Source organism: Varanus komodoensis, unplaced genomic scaffold (assembly GCF_004798865.1).
Source record: "Varanus komodoensis strain SLA01 unplaced genomic scaffold, ASM479886v1 scaffold79, whole genome shotgun sequence".
NCBI lineage: Eukaryota > Metazoa > Chordata > Lepidosauria > Squamata > Varanidae > Varanus > Varanus komodoensis.
This window is the reverse complement of record NW_025336467.1, coordinates 2737456-2762194: the sequence shown is the minus strand read 5'-3', so window position 1 is coordinate 2762194 and position 24739 is coordinate 2737456. Positions and strand designations below refer to the sequence as shown.

Genomic DNA, 24739 nt, shown 5'->3' with positions numbered 1-24739 from the left:
CTCTGCGCTCTTCCACCTGTTCAGCTGAGGCACCACAGAGGGGAGGAAAAGGTGGCTGCAGCACCCACAGCACAGCTCATCTCCATCCCTCCCCACTGAAATGCCACCTCCCCCTCCACCCCACAGGTGTGCCTCCCCACCTTTGCACTGCTTCGGTTCACGTGGAGCCCCCAAAGACTTTTGGGAACTGCAACCGCCTCCAATGCGGCCGTCCTCTTCGGCAACATTTCCATGGAAAGCCGCCCTGATCCCACCCAGGGAAGGAGGCACAGGGCGCCCACCGGCTAAAACCTGTGGTCCTTTTCCCGAGTTCCATCCTGGGCCCAAGCCAGCACACAAGAGCGTTCTTGAGGTGCAGAGCTGCCCTCAGGTGGATCATACCTGCGGTCCCTCCAGTGAGCGGCAGCTCTGGCAGAAGAGGGGGCTTGTCCTCACCAGCTCCACACTGGTTTAAAGTGGAGAGGGTGGGAAGCAAGCGTGGGACCTTCCACACACCCCGCAGGGGCTTGGCCACTTCCAGGCCCACAGCCAGCCCAGCGCCAGAGCCCCTGCCTTGTGTGCAGCTGGTCCCATCCTCCGCCCCAGAGCCTCCAAGTGGGACCGAAGCCCTGGGACGCCGCTGCTGCCTGCCAGCGCCTGCAACCCGGGGCCCCGGGATGACTCAGCAAGGGGTTGCTTCTTAGCTCCTCCCGTGTCAAAGCCATTTTGAGGCCTCGGGCTTTCTGGCCTGGGGAGGGATGGCCAAGCACAGGCCTGAATGGGGAGGGGGGCGCACAGGCCTGCTCCTCAGCACAAGCCTTCCTTCACCCACCCCAAGCCCAGGCACCCCACACCGGCCTTACCTTACAGAGCACCAAAGCTTACAAGCTAAGCTGGACTCATTACCGCGGCTTAACCCCAGAGAGATGCGAAGCGTAAGGAGACCGCATGCCAAGGGTGAGCCACACAGCGGGAGTACCGGCGGCACTGGACTGCGGCATCCCAGGCGCGGCCTGGGCCAGCGCCAAGCGGGGCAGAGGCGGGTGGTGGACAGTGAAGGAGGGGCGGGAGGTTTTGTGCTGGAGAGAAGCTAGCTTAATAGACAAAGCGGAGTTAGTGGTGGAGGGCGGCAGGAACGCCTCGGAGGCAGGCAGGGTGGGCAGGCCCTGCAGGAGGACCGGCTCGGAGTTAGACGCCAGGAGGGGGGGAGGGGGAGGCAGGGACACGTTCGGCGGCGGCGGTGGCGGCGGCGGCGGCGGAGGGGGGGTGCAAAGGGAGGAATGTGTGGGGACCCGGCCGAGGGGCTGAGCCTCGCTGGATGGCACTGGGTTAGGCGGCACATGGAATGACGGGGAGCCCGACCCGACTTGCAGAGGATTCAGGCTCAGCACCATGCAGCTGGACGCGGCGCTGCTGCCCAGGGTGGTTCCAAAGTGGAGAGAGGATGAGGAGGAGGAGGGGGGGGAGGAAAAAGAGGGGATGGATGGGGAGGAGGAGGAAGCGGAGGAGGAAGCAGAGGAGGAAGAGGAGGAGGAGGCAGAAGGCACCACATGGTTAAAAATACCTGCAAACGGGAGAGAGAGAGAGAAAAAAAACCCTCAGCAGATGGACTTTGTTTAGGTCACGGCGAAAGAAGCAAAACAGAACAGAACAAAACAAGAAAGCAAGCAGGCAGGCAGGCAAAATAATAATAATAATACTAATAACAACAACAATAAAAATAAAAAATAAGCAACCAAACCAGTTGCGGCTGCAGCCTGAAGCACGACACACAGCATGTGAGGAGAGCAGCAGGCAATGAGCAGCAATGGCGCAAACCCAGCTGGAGAGCAGCTCACTTACCTGCCTCCTCTCTGGTCCCAGAAGCGCCCCTGGAACTCTGCGGCTAGACCCGGAGACCCGGCAGGCATCCCCAGCCTAGGTCAACCTTTTGGCAACAATGACCCTCGTGAACCGGAGCCACTCTAGAAGCTACTGCTCCTTCCCAGGACCGGCCACCACAAAAAACCGTTTCAGGCACACATTCTTGGGGTGGGGAAAAGCTTCCTACAACCTTTGGGCACCTGACTTGGCAGGCACATGAGAACCCCTGAAAGTTTAGCACAGCCTTCCCCAGTGTAGCAACTTCAAGGTGGGCAAGGCTGTAACTTCCAGAATCCTTAAGCCAGCGTGGCTAGCTAAGGGGATGTCGGAAGCTGTCAGCTAACACATCTAATGCTGTCCAGAGGGGGGGAGCTCTGATTTGGTGCTTCAGCTTCCCCCTGTGCTAGATCCATGATGGTTCTTCACACAGAGTTGTCTCCCACCCCTTGTGGTCTGACCTTCAGGGACACCCTTCCAAATCCTCCAAGGCAAACAGAGGTCCACTACAAGCAGTAATGGGCCAATGAGACGAAGAGGAACAGCACAGTCAGAAGGAGAACACGTTGAGAGCGTGGGGGACTGCTGGAAGGCACATCCATCCTGGCTCCTCGCCCCCATCCTGCTTTAGTGACACAGAGCCCCCCCCCCCGCCACACCTACCTCCAACTGTTCCACCTGTCATTCCGGGAGAGAAGGTTGCCATGGGGTGCGAGTTGGTCAGCCGGGTAGCAGCTGACGAAACGTGGACCAAGCCGGCAGCTGGCATCGAGTTAAAGAAGGTCTGTAGTACCGACGCATTCGTCACCACAGGGCCGAGGGGGAAAGCCGAGCCAGTGGTCAGCGGGTTCAAGAAAGGGTGGGGTACTTGGGCAGAGGCAGCGGTGGTGGGCGAGCTGCTGGAGGCCGCGACAGAGTGGCCCTTGCCGTTGAGAAGGCCGCTGGAGGGGACGGTGGCGGCGGCGGCAATGAAGAGGTTGTGGCCAGTCTTCAGCTCCACGTCCCGCTCCCGCCCTTTGCTGATCTTGCTTGGGTGCAACACCGAGGTCTTGTCCAAAGGGCCGCTCAGGCGGACGCCCAGTTCGCCACCCTCTTTACCTCTGGGCACAGGCCATTTCAAGTCTTCCCCTTTCCCAGCTCCAAGGCTCTCTAGCTGCCTCTTGCTCAAGAACGGATTCGTCTCGGAGACCCCGGCGGCCTCCTTGCTTCGCTGCATCAGAAAGTTCAGGGACGCCCCCCCCAGTGCCGCCGCGGCCTCGGCGGCTTTCTGTGGAAGGGAAGCACCATCCATGAAGCTGTGCAAAGCGCCCTCTGCAGACAGCCCGCCGTTGTAAGTGAACCCATTCACCAGGTTGGTGCTTTGGCTGAGCCCCTCGGAGCCGGGACCGGGTGCGGCCTGGTGCTTCCGGACATGGGCTGCAGCCTTGGCGTCCACCGCCGGGCCGTCCTCCATGGACGGCCTGAAAGAGAAGAGGGAGTTCTGGCTCAGGGACGTGCCCTGCAGAGGACTGTCCACTGTTTTGGTCAAGTTGATGTCCGAAATGGGAGAAAAGGTTGACTTCCACTTGCTGCTGTTCATATTCTCACTAGCTGGTTTTCTTCCCACTAAGCTTAAGCCTGTTTTGCGGAGAGGAGAGGAGAGGAGAGGAGAGGAGAGGAGAGAGGGGGAGAAGGTTTTGTAGGTGTTGAACTTGGGAGATCAGCTCTCGGCCTCGGGCTTGGTCAAAATGCTGCCCGTACAGCCAAGGGCCAACGAGTCAGCACTGCAAGCCACGAAGCGCTTCTTCTTTTGTCTCTCCTAAACTCAGAAGCTCACTTGCGCCCATTTCCCCATGGGGATTTCACAAGCCTTATGGAGAAAGGCAGCTGCCATGTGATGACTTTTACATCCCAGTCCTGGGCAGGGGTGCCATTGTATGGAGGCATGTAAAATAGCGATTGAAAGTGGGATTTAAAACAAACAAACAAGCGACCACCAAAGCCAAGCTGCAGCAAAGGAAAGCTACTGACTGCTTTGCTGCGCCAGCAGCTCTGCTAGGTCCCTGTCCCCGCAGGCTGCGTCAGAGGAAGCGAAGAGGAGAAGGACTCCACCTGCTGGGAGACCAGCAATTGGCAGCTCCTGCCCTTGGATGGTTTCTGCTTCATGGGAGCTTATACTCTTTTGGGTGCCAGGTCAAAACCTTTTTATTTAACTGGTATTTTAGCATTAATGTAACAGTTGCGTTTAATTGCTTTTATTGCTTTTACCGTTTGAACTGTTTTAATGTATGTGATTTGATTGACTGTCCGAGATGCCTTGCATGGGGGATGGCATACAAAAGTTTTAAATAAATACATAAATAAATAAAACTCCGTAACTAAGGACGGGACTTTGCACCTTTTCTCATCCCTTTTCCTTTCCGGTTGTCTCTTAGACCATCAGGACAGAGGCCTGCCTTCCTACTGGCCTCTGAAGGCATTTCTGGGGGCTCTTTTGGCTGAGCAGCAGGCTAAAAAGGATTCAAAGAGCAAACTGATTGGAGGGCACCCTGCCCTGTGCACACAGAGCCCCGATCTGACTCACCAAATCTGCACTCTGAAAAGCAGGCTTTTAGCTTCGTAATACAGCAGCTTCCCACTCCTCTGTGCAAGGATTATGTGTGTGTATAGACAGAAGGCAAATTCAAAGTACACCTCTGTCCTCAAAGACAACCACCACAACAATCCATTTCAATCAAGCTGTCCAACCACAGGGACCTTTTCTGCCATTTCCAGCTGCTTCCCATGGATGGTACAAGGGAGCCCAGCTATGCTGACATTTCTAATACCACACACACACACCAAGAGATGGCAAACTTACTGTTTTCCATTGGCTTCTGTGGAGATTTGCTTTCCAATGATATTGTTGCAATTTTTCTCTCAATTCTGGAAAAGAAAAGTGGGAAAGAGGGTTGCTTATGTTAAGGAGCTTATGTGCCATCTCTTGCACAAGCTTCTAAGCCATGACAAAACTCTGCACTCCATTTAAAAAGATCCATGCTGCAACCAGTAATTATTTCTCTCTGTTGTCAGTCAAATCAATAAAGAGGAGATCTCAGGAAAGCCAAGAAATCACCATGAGAACAGGCTGGACTTCATCTGGATCCTGAAGACCAGTAAGACAGACCCCTGCCCAGTTAAATACTATGGGAACCCCCACAGAATAAGCCCAAAGAGCTGTCTCTGAAGGCAGTCACAGTCAAAGAAGGGTCTCCAAGGATTATCTCACTCCACAGCACAATTTATGAGGAAGAAGCTGGTCTTGTATATATTCACTGATGCTGCTGCCACCGCTGCTATGAGGTTAAGCTCAGAACTAGATCAGGACCAGAGACTGAGAGGCTGCCAGGAACAGCCCTTCAGCAACGGTTCAAAGTGTTCATGGGGATCGATCCCAGGACTTGCCCTGAGTGCTGCACTCTGCCCCAGTTCATATGCAGGATACACACATTCCAGTGGTCCAGCCTAAAGGCCAAGTCTCCTCAGGATTTGGCTAATTATGGCCACCTTGTGAAACCAGGCATTTGACCCACTGCAGAGAGTTCTCTGTCGTCGTCATCAGATGAAAAAGACTATTACTTTCCAACTATGAAGTAATCCAGTTTGGCCTCACTTTTTTTAAACCTAGTATACTACCTAAAATTCATATCCAGCTTTTTGTAAGCTGCCCCAAGAGCCTATGGCTACTGAGCTGGCATGTACAGCGAATAAATAAATATTCATATAAGGAATGGCTTATTTTTCTGCACTCTGCCAAGTCAGGAACTGGTGTACCTTTCCCAAGGTAAGAGACAGACCCAGGTCAGCAATGGCGTTTGTGTTCTAAGAAACAAAGACTGGCTGTTGCTTCTTTACCTACCATGTACAAATTCAGATTGTAAATCTGCATTTTGAGACTAACTCGCAGATCTTGTGGCTAAGACATCTGGCCAAATATGTTGTGAGCCGCCCCGAGGCTACGGCAAGGGGCGGCATAGAAATGTTTTAATAAATAATAATAATAATAATAATAATAATAATAAATATTTATTTAATTTTTCTGTTTCTCCCTCTGTTCCCTGCTTTTTACTACCAGTAAGCCTGATGAAAAAGTGAAAAGCATGCACTTTGGTTGGTCCTAATACAGTTACTATCCCCTGGGGCATTCTTCTGAGCTCTCTGAAAGTCTCCTGTGCCACCGACCGGCTCTGCCAGATTCTTTTGCATTTTTGTGGGGAGTTCAATGTGCCCGACACTTTCCAAAGTACAAGGGGAGAGGTCAATGGCCAGAGGAGCTTCAGCCTAAAATTAACATGGGGGAAATGAAAGAGGAAGAAAAACAGAGGCTGCAGAGGGAAAGAAAAAAAGAGTGCACTGTTGTTCCAGCGACAGCAGGGCTCAGAAATGAGGAAGCCACGCTAAAGGCTGTGCAGAAAAGGAAGATTTTGAGGAAGAGCATGAAGAGAGAAGAGAAGGAGCATCACAAGAGGATGCTCAGTGGTTCTGCAGAGGCAGCTCTTAGCATATGAGAGAGCAAGGAAGGAAGGGGAGTATTTTGGGACTGCAGGAGGGTAGTGGCTGTGGAAAAATGAGACGAGAAGTATCGGGATCTAAGATGAGGGACTCTGTGGGAGCATGAAAGGAAATGTCCAGGCAAGGGGGATCTGAGGAGGAGACCATGCAGGTGAATTGGGCAGCGGGCGACCCTCGGAGCCAGCTCTGACACAAGCGCTTCAGCGCAGGTGACAGGCTGGCCTCACTCACCTGGTGCTGTTGTGGTCATCCTCCGAGCCCTGCTCCTCATCGGACGTCAGCGGAGAGTAATGGATGCCGTTCGTCTGGGCGAGTGGCTTCTCCTTCTTCAGCACTGGCGGCTGGTCATTGTCCTGGTACGGGGCGGGAGAATTCTTCAGAGAGTTTTCAGGGGAAGAAATGGCCGTTATTTCTAAAGGCTGGTTTATGTTATTGACCTGGGGAAAGGAGGAAGCAGAAAAAAGAAAAGGTTATGGGCCAGGGAGGCTGGGACAGACAGTGTAAGCTAACAGGCTTCTCGGTCTCAGACCTGGTAACTTTATTTCAAAGAGAGGGTTGAAAAAGAACCAGGAACTGGACAGACTCAGGGAGAAGCAAAGGGAGGGCGACTACTTGTGGGTACGTCTATGAAATATTTTCCTGCTGCTCCTCCCAGGACAGCTACCTACAGTCAATGAAAGGAGCAGGTCCCGTGCCTGCAGACTCTGGGGATGCCAGAAAGAAGGCATTGGGAAGGAAGGGGGGTTAACTCTTTCAGCCGGGCCCAGGGATGTGGGAAGGGGAGTAGGGTCCATCCAGAAGGCCAGCGACCTCAGAGAGGCATGGCGTTCAAATTGCTCAGAGAAGGCAGCTGTTCGCACCTTCAGCTGGCAAGCTTAATTATTGCTTTATTTAAGCAATCAATTGTGTTTCTATACTGTTCCATGGCTGAAGCTCTCTGAGTGGTTTACAGCAAGGCACAGAAACCAAAAAGTGAGAGAGAAGTCTCATTTTTTAAAAAGAGCATTAAAATCAATTTTAAACAGCTCCATTGTGCAGTAAAACTGATCTGTAAAAAGCAGAAAAAATAAAACCCAAAGGATGGGCAATGCCCTCAAGCCCCTGAAGAGCTGAGTATATCTTAAGAGAGACATTAATCAGATGCCATGGGGAACAGATGCATGTCGGGTGGACCCACGTGGCAGGTTTCTCTTCTGGCAGGAGCCACTCACACGGGGGGGCATTGGTTGGCCACCCCTATCCTTGCCCTGCCCTGCCCTGCCCTGCCCTCCCACCAGCGGCCCATTTCGACTTCCTCCATGCCACGAGAGGCAGGGGGTCTGTGCTAGGCCAGCGTGGAACAGGGGCTTGGTGGGAGAAGGCTGAGCCCACACCCCGAGTTGAGACACGGGCCATGAGGAGCCGAGGGCAGGCACAGGCTCTCAGCTTCCCTGCACAGAGCACCCACTGAGCCTCGCAGCCAAGTGGGGAGCGGCGAGCAGCTGTCTCGACCCTCTGGTCGGGAGTCCCCAAAGCCCGGCACCCCTCTTCTCACCATTGAGTTGATGTTAAGGGGAGACCCTGAAGACTGGGCAAAGCGCCCGGTCGCTGCAGGCAGGGGTTTGCGCTTCGGAGACACGCCGGAGTTCACGTTCAGCGCTCCGGCGGAAGAGCGCTTCCTCCGCCCGCGCTTCTTCCCATCCTGCACGCAGGCCTGGCCGCACTCCACCCGGATGCTCGCCATGAGCGGACTGTGCTTGCTCGAGGGGGAATGCTTGATGCTCCCCGGGGCGGGGGAGATGGTGAAGATGATCCTTCGCTTGCCCTCGCTTTCTGGGTCGGAGAAAGCCGGCTCTTGCTGCACGTCTGGCCGGGAGCCCTCTGCAAACGGCTTCTGGGCCTCGACGTACTGGAGCACCCCTCCGAGGCTCTGGCAGGCCCCATTCAGCCGGGGGCTCGCCGCATGCTGGTGGGCGGGGGAGCCCTGCCCAGGATGGCGCAAGGGCATCGTCAGCACAGTGGGGAGCTGCGGGGTGGCGCTCTGGGACCCCACCGGGTTGAACAAGCTTCCCGAGCTGGATACGTCCTCTACGGTAGCATGGTCCACGCTGTGATTAAGATGAGCAGGGCTGTTTGGAAGAGTTCCATGGACTGGCATGGAGCCAGAAACATAAGGAAAACCTGTGGAAAGGGATGCAGGGAAGACAACTGCATGTCAGGACTGCCATCTCTCGTCGACTCATTGGTACCTCTTTCTCTAGTCTCTAGCGAGCTTCGTCCGGAAGACTTTAAACTGAGCCGGGGGGGGGGGTTCAGGCCCCCCAGAAACGTGTCTGCACTGGACAAGTGTGGGGAGAGGATCAGGGCTCTGGGAGCAGAGTTTTAGAGGTACTGCAGGGACTGACAGGACTCCTACAGAGAGGGGCCAGGTATCAGGGAGGATGGGAGGCAGGAGGAGGCTGGGGACTCCAAGGAAAGGAAGCGGTGGGAAGGAGTTGGGGTGCATGTACACCAATGCTAGGAGCAAGGGTAACAAGCAGGAAGAGCTGGAAGCTCTCCTGGGAATGGGAGGGTCTGACCTGATGGGGATCACAGAAACCTGGTGCGATGAAAGGCAAGACTGGAATGTGAACATAGAAGGGTATCACCTTTTTAGAAAGGACAGGAAGGGAAAGAGAGGTGGGGGCGTGGCTTTATGCATCAGGGAAGGGATAGGATGCAGTGGAAGAGAATGCAGCACAGATGGGGATTCGGCAGAGGCAGTCTGGGTGAAACTTAGGGGTTTTGACAGGGAAAGAGACCTGACAGTGGGGGTATGTTATCACCCTCCAGGTCAACTTGAGACCCTGGATGATGTTCTGACAGGCCAGATTCTAAGGATATCTCGGGGGATATACACAGTAATTATGGGAGATTTCAGTCTCCTGGATATTAGTTGGGAGACTCACTCGGCGGTAACAGCCAGATCACGTCACTTCCCAGAATTTATAGAGGGAGGGTTTTTCACCCAGAGGGTCCTAGAAACAATGAGGGCGGGAACATCCTTGACTTGGTCTTGACCAATAGGGAGGAGCTGATAGATGAGGTACAGATTAGGGGAGCTCTGGATGCGAGTGATCACTCCATCCTTTGCTTTGAGATCAGGGGACTGGGGACGTGCAGCAGGTCGAGCACCAGAAGCTGGGACTTCAAGAGCGCCAACTTTGGCCATTGAAGGCCAGACTGGGGAAAGTCTCCTGGAACGGGTTACTGGGAGGCAAGCGAGTTGAGGAGGGGTGGATGGCACTCAAAAGGAGGTCTTGGAGGCACAAGCCTTGACGATACCTCTAGTCAGTAAGGTGGGGAGGCGGAGGAGAAGCCGCCATGGATGCGAAAGGAGGTGGTAAGAGGGATTAGACGCAAGAGGAACCTCCTTAGGAAATGGGTACTGGGGGAAATGGACAAAAGGGTATACCAGGTGGAGGAGGCCCGTTGCAGGAGGATTCTTCGCAAGGCTAAGGCTGATGACGAGCTGAGACTTGCCAAGAATATCAAGAGCAAAAAAAAGGGCTTCTTTCAGCATGTAAATAGGAAGAGGAAAGGGAGACAAGTGGTGAGACCACTAAATAAGGAGGAAGGAGATCCAGTGACTGATATGAGGGAACAGGCACAGATGCTAAATGACTGTTTTGCCTCTGTGTTCTCCCCAAAGCAGGACGGGGGATATCCGCATAGGAGATTAGATGAGACTGGGAACCTAGGGGCACAGATTAGAGTCACCCCCCTTGAAGTCAAGGGGCTCCTCAGGGCATTGAACATTACAAAGGCGGCAGGCCCTGACAGGTTACACCTGAGAGAACTTAGAGAGTTGGCACGGGTTCTTCCACACCCGCTGGCCTCCATTTTTGAGGCCTCGTGGAGAACGGGTGAAGTTCCAGAGGACTGGAGGGTGGCGTCAGTGGGCCCAATTTTCAAAAAGGGTAGTAGAAGGGACATGGGGAATTACAGACCAGTTAGCCTTATGTCCATTGTAGGAAAAACAATGGAAAGGCTCATAATAGAGAGAGATCTAGTGATGCTAGATAGGGAAGGGAGGCTGACAGCCATACAACACGGCTTCCGCAGAAACAGGTCCTGCCAGACAAACCTTGTGGGATTCTATGACAAGGTTTCGAGATGGCTAGATAGAGGGGATGCAGTGGATGTGGTATACCTGGATTTCAGCAAAGCCTTTGACAAAGTGCCCCATGATATCCTGGTGGAGAAACTGAGGAGTTTTGGGATACACCAAAGCACTGTCTGGTGGATTAGGGCATGGTTGACTGACCGAAAGCAGAGGGTAACCATTAGTAGGGAATCATTGGGAAGGTGCTGACAAGCAAGGTCCCCCAGAGCTCTGTCCTGGGGTCAATCCTGTTTAATCTTTTCATTAATGACATGGAAGAAGGGGTGAACAGTCTGCTGATCAAATTTGCAGACGATACTAAAACTGGAGCAGTGGCCAGAACTGAAGAGCAGGTACTCCAGATCCAAAAGAATCTGGACAGACTTTGGAAGTGGGCAGGAGACAACAGGATGGCGTTCAATGTGGATAAGTGCAAGGTCTTGCACTTGGGGCATAGGAATGGGTGTAATAAGTACAGGTTGGGGGACAATTGGCTGGAGAGCAGTACTTGTGAAAGGGACCTCGGGGTGCTGGTTGACTGCAGGCTGAACATGAGCCAGCCGTGTGATGCGGTGGCCAAGAGGGCGAACGCCACCCTTGGTTGCATAGCCAGAAGTGTGGCTTCTAGATCGAGAGAGGTGTTACTACCACTCTATATGACTCTGGTGCACCTGCAACTGGAGTATTGTGCTCAGTTTTGGGCCCCTCATTACAGGAAGGATATAGCCAGGTTGGAGTCAGTGCAGCGTAGGGCCACAAGGTTGGTGGCTGGTTTGCAGGGGATGCCATATGAGGCGAGACTGAGGGAACTGGGTCACTTCAGCCTGGAAAAGAGGAGACTCCGAGGGGATCTGTTGGCGACATACAGGTGTGTGAGGGGGTGTCACACGATGGTGGGTTGAGACCTGTTCTCCCCTGCAGAGGAAGGCAGGATGAGCTCCAACGGAGCAAAGCTCAGGGAGCCAAGGCTCCATTTGGCTGCCAGGAAGCATTTCCTGACAGTCAGGACCCCGAGGGTATGGAAAGGGCTTCCACGGGAGGGGGTAGAGGCCCCATCGGTGCAGGTGTTCAAAGGTAGGCTGGACATGCACACGGTGGGCATGTCGTTAGTGGAGCTGGCTGGAACCGGGGGTCAGACTAGATGGCCTGGGAGGCCCCTTCTGACCCGCTCTGCTTCTATGTTTCTCCACATGAGCCTGTCCGCACACCTGAGGGGTTATAGGAGCCCTTCCCCACATGTCTTGATTACTGAGAACCCCCTCCAGGGAGACCCAACTACTGTGTTTTTGATTTTCCTACCAGCCCCAAAGTCTTCCAAGCTTGTAATTTAATCAGTTCTGCCTCTGGCTCATGTTTTCTTTCATACCACTTCTATTACTATTTGGTTCTGGGTATTATTCATTGCGCAGACAGGGACTAAGATATAAATTTGAGTGGGTTAACAGAAGTATAGATTGGAAACATTCTGATGGGAAAAGGCTCTCCTGAGGAAAGGTGCAAGTGCGATTGTTAATCACCATCTTGGTCTCAGAAAAGCTATTCATATGACAAGGTACAGATGGCAAATTTCTTCTGGAAGACTTACTCTGCCCCACGCGTGGAGGAGAGGGGGATGTCTCCACAGCCAGGTCAAGGGTTGGGGGTTAGGCTGTTTTCTGCTGCAGACAGGGGACAGGCAGGCTCCAGAGCAGAAGCAAGAGCCAGCTTCATGCACAGCCACTGGCCAAGCCCTCCTCCAAAAGCAGCCTTAGATACGGGAAGATTTCTGGCCTGGCCTTCTGAGGGGTGTGAGCAGAACCCCGTTTACTCCACGTTCCCGAATTTAGCTGGTGCTGCATGCAGCAGGATGGCTCACGCTTCTCCGGGAGGGAACACATGGGGGAGGGTGGCGGAAGGAGGGGACTTGCCTGAGGTAGCCAGAGCAGGCGGCTTGCTGCCGGCGCCGCTGTTAATGCCGTTATGAGAATTAGCACCAAATTGTTTTTCAAGTGTTGGAAAGCATTCTCGGTTCTGATGGACAGGGCTAGGCGTGCTTCTCTGGAAGAAGAAAAAGGGGAAGGGAGAGGGGAAGGGGTGAACATCCACCCTGGCAAGTTCAGCTTGGACTTCCTACTCACGGAAGCAGAAACTGAAAGGACCCAGCAAGGAGTTATGGCCACCTCCAGCCGGGCACATGGGAAGCTGCTTGCAACCAGCTCGAGACCTTCCCACAGACCAGGGCCATCTCTCCTCCCCGGCAGCGGTTCTCTGGTCTGAGCAGGAAAGGGCCGTTCTCCCACCGCTTGCTCCAGCATCTTCTGCGTGGGGATGCCAGAGACGGGCCCAGAGTCCTTCTGCACGCAAAGCCAAGCTCTGCTTTTCCAACCAGGAGAAGGCGTCTTCCATGGAATTCCGCCCGCCACAGAGCCATGCCATGGGACACGGCAGGCTGGCTGGTCTCCAGGCTGGCACGGCAGGGAGGGGGAAAGTGCCTTACTCACCACCTTCTCAACACGGCTGGGCAGGACGACGCTGGCCAGGGGGATGCTAACGGGGAGTTTATTGGGCTGCACGGTGCTGAGGGGAATACTGATGGGAAGGCTGGTGATCGTCTCCCCGTTACTCGCGGGGGTCCTCTCGCGCAAGGCCTGCGAACACACAAGGCAAACCTGCAGCCAGGCACCTGCAGCCGACATGCTTGGGCTGCAGCCGTACGTGCCTGGAGCAAGAGGAAGCTCTGAAGAGCTGCAGGCATTGCCCTGCTCTGCCCCGACGTAGATGCTCGCAGATGCTGATGCGGCCAACTGCCAGCCAGCCAATGAAACGCACACACCGCTGGACGGCTCACTCCTCGACCCAGCTTCCCGTAGGGCTCGTATGAGCGGCGCTGCCGTCATTCCCACCGGAAGCGTGTGCAAGACCGAGCATCTGCACTTAGCAGCCACGTCTGTAATTACTGCACTGCCCAGGACAGCCTCTCCCTAACTATACGCCACCACTGTTGGGGCACACAGACTGAAATTTATGGAGCAGCGCGCAGCCAGGCCAAGCTACAGGCAGGCAGATGAGCCTTTGGTCCTTCCTAGTCTCACCACCAAATCAATTCCAAGGCTACAGCAAAGCATGAAAAAGAGGATGTGGAAGCCAACCTGGAAGCATCACATCCTCCACATTCTGGTTGTGGTTTAGAGGTCAGGAGTATTCACACGTGCACCTGCTCTCAAGGACATGAACTGTGCCATTTCCTCTGTTCCCAAACTGCTTTTAAATTAGGGATGGCTCATAACCTGGCACAGAGTTAGGATGACCTTTTAAGGTAAGGATCAACAAGACAATGTATTCTAACCTCACCCCTGGCTTCTTCAAGAGCATAGAAAACAGAAACACTACAGAGACTCATCCTTTTTGGAGAGGCAGCTGCACTTCCGAAGCGACGCCAACATATTTCACAGAAAGCTTACAAGGTCTCTAATGCCCGCCATTTATAAATGTCCTTTCCCATCCTTTTTTGACCAGGAAAGGCGTTTTCACACCTAACAGTAAGCCAGGAATCCTGGCACACAGAGGTGGGTCAAAACCTGTTCTCCCCTGCAGAGGAGGGCAGGATGTGCTCCAACGGAGCAAAGCTCAGGGAACCAAGGTTCCATTTAGATGCCAGGAAGCACTTCCTGACAGTTAGGACCCCGAGGGTGTGGAATGGGCTTCCACGAGAGGTGGTTGAGGCCCCATCGGTGCAGGTGTTCCAGGATAGGCTGGACGTGCACATGGTGGGCATGTCGTGAGCGGAGCCGGCTGGTACCGGAGGTCAGACTAGATGGCCTGGGAGACCCCTTCTGACTCGCGCTGTTTCTCTGTTTCTAATGAACCATGATGTGAACTAACATTACACACCGCCCATTTGATGCCACTTCATTTATCCCCATCGTACAAGAAGGCAATAGGAAAGCATTGCATCCAAACCTAGAATTTGGTTAGCGCTCCCAAATTTGCCAACTGCGAACCCTGGTTTGAAATAGTCTTACAAATCCCAGCTTGTTTCAGTGCATGGACATTGTAATCCTGGTTTCAGCCCTAATACAAAACTTTCTGTTCCTGTTGTTGTTGTTTTAACACACTCACCTAGGGGAGGACACCACTCCACCGCTCTGTGATTAATTAAGTCACAATGCCTTGATTAATGTTATACACAAAGAGAGCTACAGCGTTAAACAAGTTGTTTCTTGTTCAGGACATTCTCTGTAAGTTTCCCCGCCAAGCTGTATCCAAACGCCTGTACAGCTTAGAGTCACCACCTTGCCATCTCTGGATACTCACGGATCTCTTCCTTACCTTCTCGTTAGGGATCGGTGAAGCTGCTGGAGAAGAGGGCTGGGCTTCTAGGGGGCTCATCTTTATCCCATTCGATAGTGCTGGGCTTGGAACTGTAAGGCTGTTCTCCTTTAAATGCTCAGCTCTGAAAAGGAAGAAGCGCTTAGCGCGAAGTCTTGATGAACAAAGTCTATCTCTTTCAAGCTCACAGGGATTCCAGACTGGTTTATTTTACACCCACACGCACACACTTGTATCGATCTGCTGCAATTGCTTTTAAACTGCACCTTGTGCCTCAGTGGGACGATTAGGAACAGAAGACAAGCCTCCAAGACAGGCAGCCATTGCAATGCTCTCTGCCCCAGCTCCCCCATGCTCAAAGAAGCATGAAGAGGGAGATGGATGCCAGGAGTACCATGGCCCGTGCTCTGAGGGCTGGCTTTCTCTGGCAGGTGGAAGCTCAACTGGAAAAGACCCCTTGGGACTTCAAAGCGAGCCTCACTGGCAGGGATCCTCCCCTCGGGGTGAGTGGCAGGGGCAACCCAAGCAAGCTTCCCACACCCACCCAGCTCACTGACCTCTGCAGGTTCTCGGCGGGCGCCGCTCTTCCGTTGCTGACATGGTCCTGGTTCAAATGCCTCCGCAGGGCTATCTTAGCAGGGGAAAACCTGGTGTAGTCTGGCAAGGCCAAGCTGGAGGTCTTGTCCAGTTTCTGTCTGCAGCTGTGGTTTGGGGTGCAGGGAACGATGTCTTGGTCCAGGTGAGAAACAGGGTACTGAGGGGTGCTCTGCTTGGAGGAGGGCCTGCCGAGCGCCTGGTGGATCTCGTACGAGGTGGCGTGGCCATTCATGGACAGCTCGGGGCTCATGCCATTGAACTGGGGCATCGGGAACTTGGGGCACTCAAACTCCAGGGGGAATGTGCCGTGATCGGGCTCTGCCTCGCGGCTCAGGGGGTTCTTATGGCGCAGCTGCACTGGCAGCGATTCGTCAGGTGGCATGCAGGACTTCAGCTGCAACAGCTCCTGCTGCCTTTGGCTCTTCTCCAGCTCCACAATACTAATCTGCCAAAGAGGAAGGGAAACGAGAAGGGTTAAAAGACCGGTTACAGGAGAGATGTTAGTGCTGCTGCCACTGGATCCCTCCTCATCACACTCATTTCCAGCTTTATGGAAAAATGCGCTTCACATTCTGTGGTCTGTGAGTCTCCTCTGCAACCAGTACCATCTTTCAGCCTTGCTTCCAGAAGGAAAAAGGGTGCTTGCTGCCTTCCTCCGGGGCAATAGGACAGTGGAAGCAGCTGCCCGGAGAGGTGCTGGGCTCTCCCACACTAGAGACATCCAAGGAGAAACTGGGCAGCCACCTGAGTGGGGTGGTGCAACTTGGTGTCCTGCAACAGCAGGAGGGTGGACTAGATAGTCTTCATAGACCCTTCCAACACTACTGTTCTATGGTTCTATGATTCCTAAAGCTCGCCCAAGAGGTGGGTTCCTAGGTGGCTCTCTCCTCCAGGGGACACTGGTCCAGGACCCCAAACCCTCATCCTTGGAGAATCCCATCCCCTTGGCATCAGAAGAAAAACAGTTTGAGGAAAGGACGCAAGGCACCCGAAGGCTTTTTGGGACCCAGCTCTCCGGGAAAACACAGAGCAGCTGCCCTGCATCCAGGGCCACACAATCACCTACAGAATCAGGCCCAAGGACACGAACTGTGCAATATAGTGGTTAAGAGCATGGGTCTGGGATGCAGGTGATCTGGGTTCGCGTCCCCACTCAGCCATGGAGTTAGTGATTTTGGGCCAGTCATGAACTCTAAGCCCGGCCTGCCTCACAGGGTTGCTGCACTGGGATAATGCTGAGAACAGGAGAGAGAGACTGATAAAGGCCACTCTGAGTTCTTTAAAAAGAAGGAAAAGGAAAGATATAAATCCAACAAATAAATAAATAAGTGGGCACGTCATGACCAGTCCAGTTTTGGCCCAGGCTGAAATAGCCTGTACAGGCCATATTCCTTTAAGAGACAACTCCCCACAAAAAATTATATTAAAATTTGTAACAAAGCAGGAAGAGAATATATATATATATTAAAAATTCAGGACATGAAATTACTTCAAATCCAGTCAAATACTTGAGGATAAATATGGCATGGCATGCCAATGCACTTCTTCAAGATAATTATCAAATAATTTGGGTGAAGATCCAACAAGATTTACAAAATGGACTAATTCAAAAACATCTTGGTTATGAAGTATTCCGATTATACAAATTAATGTACTACCTAAATTGATCTTTCTTTTCCAGATAATACCAATTCTGTGATATCAGAAAAGGTTCTCCAAGGCTAGCAGAGACAATTGAATGTTTTTATTTGGAATGGCAAGAAGACAAGGATTAGATATAAAACTCTGCAGGATTCAAAGGAGAAAGGAGGCCTTGGTGTATCTAATTAGAAGTTCTACTATTGTGCAGTAAGCCTGCTTTCCATTGCAGAATGCACTATAAATGGCAGCGATGGGCAAGTGAAGTTAGAAACAGTTGAACTTCAAGATGGAGTACATAATCTTCTATGGGTTGAAGAGTCTGTTAAGAAGGCCTTAATATTAAACAACAACATCTTAAGAGGAAGTTTAATTAAAAACTGGTTCTCCATAAGGAAAAATAGTCCTCCGATCTTCCCTTTGATGTCCCCAGTTGAAGCATATGGAAAATATTTAAGGAGAAATAATGATCCTGTCATTTATCGAGATGCCATTGATCAATCAGGACAAGTCAAATCCTGGCAACAATCGAAAGATGAAGGGAAAAATATACAGTGGCTTGTTTATCATCAACTGATTTCAAGACTGAAAGGGGAAATACAATTAGAAGGTATTTTAGGAGATCTGGCTGATTTGGAAAAACTGATTACACAATACAGTGATCACTTACTGAGAAGACTCTCAATTATTACATTAAGATACTGAAAGCCATCAAGATAAGAAATGTATGTTAATTTGGAAACAGAGCATTGGAGAAGAAATATCATGTCAGAAACTCTGTTAGAAAGATATTAAATTCAGTACTTAGTATAACATTAAGAGAAAATTAGTACAAAATGTTTTATCGGTGGTATATCACACCAAAAGATATTGCAAAAATAGACAAGAATTGAAATGGAAAATGTTGGAAATGTAGCAGGGCGGGTGCTATTCTATGTGATGGACTTGCAAAATAACAAAAAAAAAAAAAAAAGGAATTGATACATCTGGAAATGCAGAAATTTTCCAAGACTACGTTTCCAACGAGTCCCAAGAATGTGCTTTTGAATGCAGTGCCGGAGAGCCTTTCAAAAAATATGTCAGAGGGATTCCAGCATATGACAATGGCAACGAGGATCACAACTACTTCTAAATGGAAAGCAATGGAGCCCCCAACAATTGAAGAGTGGCAAAACAGACTAGCAGAACATGCCGTGATGGCAAAGCTAACCGACTTCTATGTAAATAGAAGATCGTTAGAAGAATTCAATTTGGAAATTAAATGGAAATTTAATTATGCTCACTGTGATTAATGGGAGCTGAGAGGAGTTTGGAAAAGGAAAGGAAAAGCAGTAGAAGGCTTGAAGTGGTAAGATGTCTTGTTGCTGCATAGGGTAATGGGTTTTCTCCTGTTAAACTCTTAAAGAGCATGAAAAGATGAAAGATGGATAGTTCTGAGGTACTGAATATATAGGCTGCATTTGTTTAACAGTCCCTTGGCCACTTTGCTTACTTTATTTATTTTAGTTTGATCTGTTTTATATTCTTTTTATGTATTTGTGTATGTTCAGAAAATATGTTCTTTTTAGAAAAAGAGACACTGCCTCAGTGGCTATGGATGTGGGGCTGGCTAGGCTAAGCGCACCCATGCTCTCACTCGGGGGTCAGCATCACTCGGAGGGCTGTTGCAGGGGCAGGGCTTGCAGCCTGGAGCTTTGCACAGTCCTGACCACTCCTGCCTGGTTTCTCCGTGACACTTCATCCACACGCTCCCTGTCCAAGACCTGGCCCATGGCTGAATCCTGCCCCCCAGGCTGCAGTCACACGAAGGTCTGGTCCCCACTGCAGCAGGAGTATCTGTGGGACGCAGAAGCCCGTTTTGCCTCTGTAGCAAACACACACGACTAGGACTACAGGTGAAACGGCTAAGGAAGCCAACCACAGCCTAATCATGCTTGTGCCATGATCTTAGCCTTCCATAGCAGAAGAGAGCCCTTCACGGATCACTGCCTTGCTGTGGCGAAGGGGCTTGCGCAGTGCAATGAAGCGATGAGCGATGCTGTGCAGGGCCATCCAAGACGGACAGGGCATAGCAGAGAGCTCTGGCAAAAGCTGATCCACTGGAGAAGGAAATGGCAACCCACTCCAGGACCCTTGCCATGAAAACCCCATGGACAGCACCAAAAGGCAAAATGATACGACGCCGGAAGATGAGCCCCTCGGAAGGTCGGAAGGTGTCCAATATGCTACTGGGGAAGAGCAGAGGGCCAGTACTAGTAGCGCCAGAAAGAGTGAAGCGACTGGGTCAAAGCCGAAAGGACACTCAGCTGCGGATGTATCTGGTGGTGAAAGGAAAGTCCGATGCTGCAAAGATCTATACTCCATAGGAGCCTGGAATGTAAGATCCATGAATCAAGGCAAGCTGGATGTGGTCAAACAAGAGATGACAAGACTGAACTCGACATCTTAGGAATCAGTGAACTAAAATGGACAGGAATGGGTGGATTTAATTCAGATGACCATCAGGTATCCTACTGCGGGCAAGAATCCCTCAGAAGAAATGGAGTAGCCTTCATAGTCAATAAAAGAGTAGGAAAAGCAGTCCTGGGATACAATCTCCAAAATGACAGAATGATCTCAGTTCGAATCCAAGGCAAAACATTCAACATCACAGTAGTCCAACTCTAAGCCACAAGCACTGATGCCGAAGAGGCTGACATTTGACCAGTTCTATGAAGATCTAAAACACCTTCTAGAATTAATACCAAAAAATGATGTTCTTATCATCATGGGGAATGCTAAACTGGGAAGCCAAAAGATAATCGGAATGACAGGCAAGTTTGGCCCTGGAGTACAAAATGAAGCAGGGCACAGGCTGGTAGAATTTTGTCAAGAGAATATGATGGTCATAGCAAACACTCTTTTCCAACAACCCAAGAGACAACTCTACACATGGACATCACCAGACGGTCAACACCAAAATCAGATAGACTATGTGCTCTGCAGCCAAAGAGGGAGAAACTCTATCCAGTCAGTAAAAACAAGACCAGGAGCTGACTGTGGCTCAGATCATGAGCTTCTTGTCGCAAAATTTAGGCTTAAATTGAAGAAAGTAGGGAAAAGCACTAGGCCACTCAGGTATGACCTAAATCATATCCCTTATGAATATACAGTAGGTTTGACAAATAGATTTAAGGAATTAGATCTGATTGACAGAGTGCGCGAAGAACTATGGACAGAGGTTCACAACATCATACAAGAGGAAGCAACTAAAACCATCCCAAAGAAAAAGAAATGCAAGAAAGCAAAATGGCTGTCTGGGGAAATTTTACAAATTGCTGAGGAAAGAAGGGAAGCGAAAGGCAAGGGAGAGAGGGAAAGATACACTCAATTGAATGCAGAATTCCAGAGACTACCTAGAAGAGATGAGATGAAAAGTGCAAAGAAATAGAGGAAAACAACAGCATGGGAAAGACTAGAGATCTCTTCAAAAAAATTGGAGATATCAAGGGAATGTTTCATGCAAAATAAGCATGATAAAGGACAAAAATGGCAGGGACCTATCAGAAACAGATGAGATTAGGAAGAGGTGGCAAGATTACACAGAAGAATTATACAAGAAAGCGCTTAATGTCCCTGATAACCACGATGGGGTGGTTGCTGACCTCGAGTCAGACATCCTGGAATGTGAATTCAATGGGCCTTAGGAAGTCTGAGCAACAACAAAGCTAGTGGAGGCAACAGTATTCCAGCAGAGCTATTCAACATCCTAAAAGATGATGTAATTAAAGTGCTACAGTCAATATGCCAGCAAATTTGGAAAACTCAACAGTGGCCACAGGATTGAAAAAGGTTAGTTTACATTCCAATCCTAAAGAACGGCAATGCCAAAGAATATGTGAACTACCGCACCATTGCACTCATTTCGCATGCTAGCAAAGATATGCTCAAAATCCTACAAGCTAGGCTCCAGCAGTATGTGGACCGAGAACTACCAGAAGTACAGACAGGGTTTCAAAGAGGTAGAGGAACTAGAGATCAAATTGCCAACATATGCTGGATCATGCAGAAAGCTAGGAAGTTCCAAAAAAAATCTACTTCTGCTTCATTGACTACACTAATGCTTTTGATTGTATGTATCACAACAAATTGTGGCAAGTTCTTAAAGAGATGGGAGTACCTGACCATCTTATTTGTCTCTTGAGAAACCTGTATGTGGGTCAAGAAGCAACAGTGAGAACTGGACACGGAACCACTGATTGGTTCAAAACTGAGAAAGGAGTTCGGCAAGGCTGTATACTGTTGTCCTGCCTATTTAACTTATATGCAGAGCACATCATGGGAAAGGCGGGGGTAAATGAATCACCAGTTGGAATTAAGATTGCTGGGAGAAATATCAACAACCTCAGATATGCAGATGATACCACTCTCATGGCAGAAAGTGAAGAGGAATTAAAGAGCCTCTTGATGGGGGTGAAAGAGGAGAGCACAAAAGTTGGCTTGAAATGCAGTATTAAGAAAACTAAGATCATGGCATCCGGTCCTCTCACTTCTGGCAAATAGATAGGGAGGAAATGGAGATAGTGACAGATTTTATTTTCCTGGGCTCCAAGATCACCACAGACGGTGACTGCAGCCAAGAAATTAAAAGTCGCTTGCTCCTTGACAGCATCAGACAGAAATCTAGACAGCATACTAAAAAGCAGAGACATTACCCTGCTGACAGAAGTGCGTATAGTCAAGGCAATGGTTTTCCCAGTGGCAATGCACGGCTGTGAAAGCTGGACCATAAGGAAGGCTGAGTACCAAAGAGTTGAGGCCTTTGAACTGTGGTGCTGGAGGAGGTGCCTGAGAGTCCCTTGGATCACAAGGCGATCAAACCGGTCAGTCCTAGAGGAGATCAACCCTGACTGCTCTTTAGAAGGCCAGATGCTGAAGATGAAACTCAAATACTTTGGCCACCTAAGGAGAAGAAACAACTCACTGGAGAAGACCCTGATGCTCGGAACGATTGATGGCAGATGGATGGGGTCACTGGGGCGGTGGGTATGGGCTTGGGTGGACTCCAGGAGATGGTGAAGGACAGGAGAGCCTGGAGGAATGTTGTCCATGGATCAGTGATAGGTCAGACGCAACTTCGCAACTAACAACAGCATGCAGTAAGAAGTCTCTACAGAAGCCTGAAATGGACACAAATCACCACAAAACAGGCAAGTGGCCTGAACCATTTACTGGCCTTTTTGGCTGCAAACCAGCCAAGCATTCCTGCTACTACAGCAAATGTTAGACAAGCAGCAGGCAAAGTGTGTATGTGGGGGAGTGGGGGGAGAGGGGGAGAGAGTCCCAGAAAGTTCAAAGAAAACCTTGTTACTCTGAAGCAAGGAGGAAACGTGCAGGCTCCTCTCAGGAATAAGGGCCATACTATATAGTAACTGGCACAGCCCTGCCTTCAAGGCAAGGTTCTCCTTCCAGATAATCTTCCCCACTGAAGGAAATATGGAGTTTCTATGTACAGCAACAAGACAGACCCAATAAGTCCCCGCATCAAGTTTGGAGGTGCTACTCAGAATATTTGTCCGGCATCCTTTTCCAGGAAGTTTTGGATTCAGCTTTTGTATTTACACACAGACAACAGATCTATAAGAAGGAAAGCACAATCACACTCTTGGCCAGCATCTATTAACACCGCCGCTGCAGTTACTCTCCCAGTGCTGTGCAACAAGGAATCCATATCCTCCGAGCAAGCAGAATCCAGGAATAATGGGGGAAGGGAGTGGCTACGCTCGGCCAGCACACTTACCTGCAATTCCAAGCAATGCTTTTGTTTTTCAGAAATCTGATTCTTCAGTGCTTGCTTTTCTTTGAGCAGATTCTCCAGTGAAAGGGTTGACCAGTCTAGCTTCAGTTCTTCACATCTGGCCTTCAGCTGGAAGGATGCAGGTGGGAGAGAGAAACAGGGGAAGATGTCAGGGTTCTCCCCTCCAGTGGGTTAAGCAAGGAATCGGAGTGCATTTAACAGACTGCTCGGATACATTTAAATCACTAACCCCAGGAGGCTGCTCTAGACTGCACGAGTCTTCAAATTTACCTTCTCCCACAGCCTGCACTACCTAGGTTGGACAGCACCTACCATCACTCTTAGCCAGCATGGCACTGATGCTGGTTGTGAATGATGAGAACTGCAGCCCAACACATCTTGCATCTAAAGCATCTGATTCAGACCAAGGAGCTAAGTTCCCATCTTCAGCAATGAAAGCTCACAGGGCCTCGTAGTGTAATGACAGCCCATGGGTTAAACAACCCATGAACTGAGACAGGTTGATTGTAACATGTGAACCCGGAGCACCATTTAGGGGCTGATTAACCCTAATCTGTTGTTGGTTGGTTGTCCTACCACTGCACTATGATCAAAAGCAGACAAGACCAGCTGCAGATCTTCCTTCACAAACTTAACTTGTCTTGCAGAGTTAGACCACAGGTCCACCTTCCCTGCCACTGACTGCTCTTCCCACCAGCAACTCTTCATACAGGCAGGACAAGAAGCATTCCCACTACTGGCTCCCTTATTTTTTTAAAAAAGTGAACCAACGGGAATTGAACTGGGGCAACAGGAATTGAACTGGGGTCTCCTGCATGCAAAGTCTATGTTCCACCCCTAAGCTATGCCCCCTTTCCAATCCTGAGGCTTTTGGAGGAGAAAGGTTTGCCAAAGATCAAAAGAACTTCTGTTATAAGTCACACTGGGAAGGCGGTGAAGAACTGCTTTCTGTGCAGTTAAGGAAAAAGGGGAATCAGCAACTGATTTTGAGTCCCAGGAAGAAGCTTTACTATTTGGTTGAGCTGTACAAACCAACACACATCTTCTTCCACAAGCTGAAGCACTGGCTTGGCTGAGTTGGAGGTACCCACCAGCTGTAAACTCTGGTTCCTGAGCTCGCCATTGTCCTTCTCCAACTGTTTGCTCTGTTCCTTCAGCTGTTGGTTGTGAGCCGAAATCTCTTTCTGAGCTTGGATAAGGTCATTGTACGTCAGTGCCTTGACACCCAGCTATGAAGAGGTGGATCGAGAGGACAGAAGGTGGTTAGAACCTAGCGCAGTCCTAGCAACACAATAGGTGGTGATTGATTGACACACCTTTTAAAAAAAGCATTACCCCCTTCCCATGTGCCCTTCAAGACCATGGAACGGTGTGATCAACCTGTTCCATCCAACCTCACAGCTGGTTCCCGTGTTGTGGCTCGTAAAAGGACTTGTCACATGGTTTCTGCTCATTCTAAAGACTGGAATCTGAGAGTGTGCACAAATTATGGCCACTGGTAGTGTCGACTTCGCAGTAAATATGAAACACTGCTTTAACATTACCATTACCAGTCTGGAGACAAACACTGCCTATGCAGAAAGTGGATTTATAGTGCCATCAGACTCTTTTGAAATGAATGGAAAAGATTATGATTTGCAGTTCTGTGATCTGCTCTTAGTTTGTTCTTGCAAAGTTAAGTGATTCTCTATCACCCTTTCCAGGCAAAGTTTCCAGGGTGACATGATGCAGCTCTTCCTCTTTCATTACAAAGGATTTTGGTACACTGATGTGACAAGGCCATATTCTAATACAGAGATAGCCATCAGCATCAACCTCTTCCTGTGCAGCATAAACAAGAGTCATCTTACATGGCCAACAAATCCATACCTTAGCATTTTAAATCTTACCCTATCCTCTTACCCGCA

General features: G+C 50.4%; 1 protein-coding gene across 9 annotated transcripts in view; it reads right to left on the bottom strand.

Annotated features, from left to right (window-relative positions):
* DOT1L (DOT1 like histone lysine methyltransferase) overlaps positions 1 to 24739 on the bottom strand; it is a 124231-nt gene that overhangs the window by 2890 nt on the left and 96602 nt on the right. For 6 of the 9 annotated variants that reach the window (XM_044453385.1, XM_044453384.1, XM_044453386.1 and 3 more), the window contains 11 exons: positions 23924 to 24061; positions 22815 to 22940; positions 15358 to 15842; positions 14801 to 14924; positions 12973 to 13119; positions 12400 to 12529; positions 7904 to 8529; positions 6601 to 6806; positions 4679 to 4743; positions 2503 to 3456; positions 843 to 1543 (listed from right to left, as the gene is read on the bottom strand). In XM_044453385.1, the coding sequence (XP_044309320.1) occupies positions 882 to 1543; positions 2503 to 3456; positions 4679 to 4743; positions 6601 to 6806; positions 7904 to 8529; positions 12400 to 12529; positions 12973 to 13119; positions 14801 to 14924; positions 15358 to 15842; positions 22815 to 22940; positions 23924 to 24061 (3663 nt within the window). In that variant the 3' untranslated portion in view covers positions 843 to 881. The remainder of the gene's footprint in view (positions 1 to 842; positions 1544 to 2502; positions 3457 to 4678; positions 4744 to 6600; positions 6807 to 7903; positions 8530 to 12399; positions 12530 to 12972; positions 13120 to 14800; positions 14925 to 15357; positions 15843 to 22814; positions 22941 to 23923; positions 24062 to 24739) is intronic. The other 3 variants (XM_044453389.1, XM_044453387.1, XM_044453390.1) reach the window with 3 other exon arrangements.